The sequence below is a fragment of the Xyrauchen texanus genome, chromosome 42 (genome assembly GCF_025860055.1).
Source record: "Xyrauchen texanus isolate HMW12.3.18 chromosome 42, RBS_HiC_50CHRs, whole genome shotgun sequence".
NCBI lineage: Eukaryota > Metazoa > Chordata > Actinopteri > Cypriniformes > Catostomidae > Xyrauchen > Xyrauchen texanus.
In genome coordinates this window covers 5472278-5477777 of record NC_068317.1, presented here as the reverse complement: position 1 = coordinate 5477777, position 5500 = coordinate 5472278, and the positions used below count along the sequence as shown (strand labels likewise).

General features: G+C 40.8%; 1 protein-coding gene across 1 annotated transcript; it reads right to left on the bottom strand.

Moving 5' to 3' along the window:
- Nucleotides 1-403: 403 nt before the first annotated feature.
- Nucleotides 404-5500, bottom strand: LOC127634814 (zinc finger protein ZIC 4-like). Its single transcript, XM_052114493.1, has 2 exons — nucleotides 4164-5500; nucleotides 404-1670 (listed from the first exon to the last, which is right to left on the bottom strand). The coding sequence occupies exons 1-2, from the start codon at nucleotides 5320-5322 to the stop codon at nucleotides 1231-1233; spliced, it is 1599 nt and encodes a 532-aa protein (XP_051970453.1). The 5' UTR covers nucleotides 5323-5500; the 3' UTR covers nucleotides 404-1230.

Sequence of the window (5500 nt, the reverse complement as noted above, 5' to 3'; positions counted from 1 at the left end):
AAGACCAACTTTTCAAGCAAAACGACAGTATAAATAAATAAATACATACATATTCGTTTCAACGTATTAAAGCGCTTCTTTTGCTTCTTTAAGAGCAAAATTTGCATTCTTACTGACATGACGGGCTCTATAGCCCCGGCGACCATATTATTTGAATTTGACTCTGCGTTTGCTATAGAAATCCTAATTCACCATGAAGATTCACCGTCGTGGAAAAAAAATGTCCCTTTGTATAAAAGCCTCTTTGAAGTCTGTGTGAAAATATGCAACTCTTTCATCAGTTGGTGCCCATGTAATCGGAGTGTAAAGCTAGGGTATATTTGTGTGTATAAGCAATACAAAGGGATTTAGAAGAGAATTAAATTTATTCGAAGGTGATTGGTCTCAGCTATTGTCAGGTTATTTGATTTTTTATAGTAATGAATCCGTGCATAATATGTTTATAAAACATGTATTTATTACTAAACTGTAATAGGCTATTGGAAAGCTTATAGATTGCATCATACACAATTTATTCAAAATACTGACAACTTACAAGGCATTTCGGTACACATTTTAAGGTCTCTTCTGATAATAATAATAATTATTTTTTTCATAAAAATGGATTGTTGACATGTTTTACAAAATCACAAAATAACCACATTGATTAATGACTAATCATAAGTGAAATGTCATATCAAATACAATAATGCTGTTTACATCAAATTGGCTTGGCTGCAGAATGCACTAAATGAGGAACTTCAAATAATCCCAAATATGAATGTTGTACAAAGTAGAGTAGCAAACATTTAAAAATCGCTGAAAGACCAAACCTTGCAAAATTACTGTTCACACATAGACATTGAAACGTCGTCATTCACATATGTACAATTTAATAATTAAGCACTTTGGTTTAATAATACAAAAAGGAAATTCTTTACCGATTTAAAAATAAATTAAAAAGATTTCGAAATCAAGGCGGAATTTACAAAAATAATACAGCAACATGCGTAGGACCAGTACACTATTTAGAACCATAGACACTCATGACATGTTTTTATATGGATTGGTGGTTAGGCAGTGACTTTAGCTGTCAAGAGGCCAGTGCATCCTTCAGTAAGGCAGTAATAGTGAACAAGCCTACTCTTTGAGCTGATTTAGCGTCAGCCTGTGGCCATACAGTCTTCAAAAAAATGAGAAAAGGCCAGTTTAGTAATTTTGCCAAAGGAATATTCTATGGCTCGCATTTTGTTAGAAGACGTCCCTCCGATCAGGATTGCCGTACATTGGCCCCTCTGCATGGCCCGGTGTGGATGAACCGCTGGGTGGGGTCTGGGGCCCACTGGCACCGGAGCTGTGACACACGTACCATTCGCTTAAATTGGCCGGCTGGGACGATGACGAGAGTGGGTCGGAGAGCGCAGAGGGAGCTGGCTCTCGTCCCAAGTCCGAAGAAGGAGAAACAAGAGACGGAGTCGATGATTCGTAACCCGAACTCGGAGGTGGAGACTTGCAGTGCACCTTCATGTGTTTTCTCAAAGAGCTGGGATGGGTGTACGATTTGTCACAACCTCTGACTTTGCAGTTGTACGGCTTATCGCTGGTATGTACGTGGGAATGCTTTTTCCGGTCACTGCTGTTGGCGAACCGTCTGTCACAGCCGTCGAACTCACATTTAAAAGGCTTTTCACCTAAAACAAGAAGCACATACGTCAAATGCCAATATATGTGAAAGTACATTGCACGTGACCCATTGCATTGCATGTTTACTCATTATAATGAAGCGCGTTATCACAATGAGCCCAAAACCAAATATTCTTTACATAAGACCTAATGCATGCCAGTCTATTGTAAATCAGGTCGCATGAGTCCCTTGATATTGTGATTATCTTTTTACTGCCATGTCTCTCTGATGGCAAGCCCCCTGTGACAGCAATCATTCCTTTATACAGTTACAGATTATTGGACATCTGCTTGCACAAAGTTGTTTTTATAATTTCGAGCTATATCCTAGTATTTTCATTTACCTTTGGAATGTGAAGCATGGAGATCTAATAAAATACATCTGATCCACCATCTAAACTGCTATTAGGCATGTCCCACTGTAACCATAATAGCTGCTGGATAAGGCGGATAGGCAATAGAAATGTTTGAATTAATTACATTCGCTTATTTCTGAAGAACATAAACTCCAGGAGTTTATAAGACCACGTAATTGCTGCTGTCTAATTACAGTTGCTCACTGAATATCAATTTGACCTTCAGCTGTTGGGCCCAAAGAGACAGTCAAGAATATTAGTGTACTACATGGAAGCTGTAAGGATGAGAGACCCTTGGGAAACCATATCCATAACCAAAGATTTAAATATCGCCTAAACAAGAAATAATCTCTCAGCCCCCGGGTAATTCACACAGAAAGTAGTATATAGTGTGTATCACCTGGTTAGACATCAAACTCACATCAAAATGTTATTAAAAAAAATGCCAACCCAGTCTCATGTACATTCGTACATTTTTTTAGGAGTCGGCAATTTCGTATGATTTCTACGAGTTTGTTTGTATACATTTACAAGATGTCATCATGTGCAAATGCCCGGATGTCTAATGCGGAAGTAAGCGCGAGTTTCCACAAGAGGCGTTAAAGACATGCTTATTAATATTATACCCATACCCAAACCCCTTAACTAAACCTAACCAATCAGTAGAGTGTGTAAACATGATAGGAAGCGTTTGTGTGTGATAGAAGCAAGTAATTGATGCATATTAGATGGAAACGGTGTCCAGCGATGCCAATGGCTGCAGTGATATCGTATGATATTATAGTAGGCTATAATATCATACGATATAGCCACATTTAGAAAAGTGGTACGAATCCTTACGATTTCGCCATGAGAGTGTGTAGAAAATGTAGCTTCCAGAACATTAAATAAATAGGCATCCATTTACATGAGCTATTTCGAAAGTCTCATTTTACCAATACAATGGGCAATGGAAAAGTGTAGAAAAACGTGCATAAACTGTTTCAGTGCTTCAAATCCAGAGAGGTCCTCAAATAATCAAATCCAGACCCAGCAAAATAACTCAACAGTCCAAAAGCATTTCATTAATACTGAATAGGAATGTTCCATTTAGTAATAAATATAAAACATATGTGAAGTCATTTCTGAGTAAGTTCTACAGAACTTTAAAACCGACTTGTTGCATATGTGGCCACTCAAGAGGAGTTTTGAGAACAGTGCATAATTGGTTCCTTATATTGTTGCACATATAGTTTTGGAATAAACTGTTTCTCTATGTGCAAGTAATGACAGTCGATTTGGACAGTTTATTGCTAAAAAGTTTTATTTTAGAAGTAAAAGTGGTTGTCATTGGGTAACTGGAACACAACATGCTGCAGTGTAAGAAAAACTATACTGTTAAAAGTGCAATCATGGCCCTTGGTCTTGTCCTGAAGCGAGAACTTCAGTAAATGTCTGGATAAAAAAAGTGTTAAAAATGACCGTTTGTGGTCTCCATAATTATCAATAGAACGATTTGCAAAGGGAAAACTCACGGGCATCCACATCTCAGAATATTTCTAATAAACCGTTAATGTCCACAAACTATTGTGCAAAGAAAGAATAGACTAATTTAGTCATTATAAACAAAACGCGGCACCCTATGGCTTACCCCCTTATGTTTTCTGTCGACTAAACAGGAGGCAGTAGGCCCCAAACATGAATGTTTTGGGAAAGTCGTGAAGCTGGAAACAATTTGTGAATCTAAGGAATATATAATTTTCAAAACAGCATTAAAAAGTGAGCAATTGATAACTCTGCTGCTTGCTTTAATGGCTTGAATTGTTTTTGTCGGCTTTTCAAAACACAAATTATCCCTCAAAGTTGATGGAATTCATGAAAGAACAGCTGGATTATGATAATGGTGTCCGTGTAGAAAAGTCAAATCATACTGATTGTTTTACCTCCCCAATACAAACTCTTAAATTTCATCCAAGCAGTTTTAATTTTCGAGAAAAAAAAATGTGCATAAATTAAGCAAGACAATTGCACTTAAACTAGTTGCATTCTATTAAAATATGTATCTTCTGTTTATTAACACTTTAGCTGTATCTCTACCAAAGAAAGTGTTATGTGCCAAAACTATTCAACTAAAATGTCCCGTGGGACAGGAATGAAGTCACTGACCTGTGTGTGTCCTTTTGTGGATTTTCAAGTTTTCCGACCGGGCAAATACTTTTCCGCAGCCAGGGAATGGACAGGGAAACGGTTTCTCTCCAGTGTGCACTCTGATGTGATTCACAAGTTTGTACTTTGCTTTAAAAGGCTTTCCCTCTCGTGGGCATTCATCCCAAAAACAGATATGGTTCGCTTGCTCCGGTCCACCAACGTGCTCCACGGTCACATGTGTCACTAGTTCGTGCATGGTGCTGTAAGTTTTGGAGCAAAGTTTTTTGGCGGAGTGCTCTGGTTCCAACCACTTGCAGATGAGCTCCTGCTTGATCGGTTGCCTCATGTAACGGAAAAATGCGCCGGCTCCGTGATGGTGGTGGTGCGCGCTGAGGTTCATGTTCAGATTGAGACCGCCGTATCCGTGCAGAGGAGAACCAGAGAATGGGTCCGCCCTGGAGCTCGCCACTTGACTCAAATGATCAGTCCTAACGTACATTTCGGCAGGTATTCCTAACCTTATTTGTCCGTTCAAGGCTTGGCCACCTGGTGCTCCGTTGGACGGCTGCTCGTGATGAAGTCCAGGGAAGAGTGCGTGGTTCCCGTGGTCGGGGTGATGACCATAGTGTCCCGGATAGCTACCTGTTGTCGAGACAAACATTCCGTGGTGAGAGGCTGAACCACCAGAAGTCTGATCGGTCAGCACCGGCATGGCTTGTGCTGTCAAATCTCGTCGAATGAGGAAATCTCTACCTGCGGATAACGCCTGGGCCGTGTGAGACATAGAGTACGGTACCGTTGCCGCATGCACCGGGCCAAAAGCTCCCGTTTGACTGGAGACCACTTCGCCGTGGCCTGCAATATGATGATTGTGGTGGTGATGGTAGTGGGGATAATGATGGGTTGGGCTTATTTTGAGGGCCGCGGAGTGCCCCATGTGTTCTGGCCCGAATGGACTCGGCCCCAGGCGGGGTTCCGCAGTCATCTCCCCAGGGTGCGAGTGAGCCATTGAGTGTGGATGGCTGCTGAACTCCGGGAAGCCTGTCACGCTCTGAGGGGTATGGTGGTGATGATGGTGATGGTGGTGCGCCCCTGCCAAGTCAACTAATCTCAGCGTCGTGTTCCGTTTGGAAAACGCGGGGTCCATCACAGGGCTTCCCAAAGCATCCACGCTCATTACTCCTAATTCTAGAATAACTTGACAGCAGGCAAAATAATAATAATGATGATGATGACAAATATATTTTAATCGCTTTGAAAAATACAGAAGAAAAAAAAAACTTCCCCTTAAAGTTTAGTTGCTATCTCAGTGCCTACGTGGAATCCCATTCGGTTGAGAGGCAGCAGCAGGACGC

Coding starts and splice junctions, on each gene's coding strand:
- LOC127634814 (XM_052114493.1), bottom strand. CDS start 5,322: ATGAGCGTGGATGCTTTGGGAAGCCCTGTGATGGACCCCGCGTTTTCC. Junction 1,671..4,163: donor CCACAAAAGGACACACACAG/GTCAGTGACTTC, acceptor TTCTTGTTTTAG/GTGAAAAGCCTTTTAAATGT.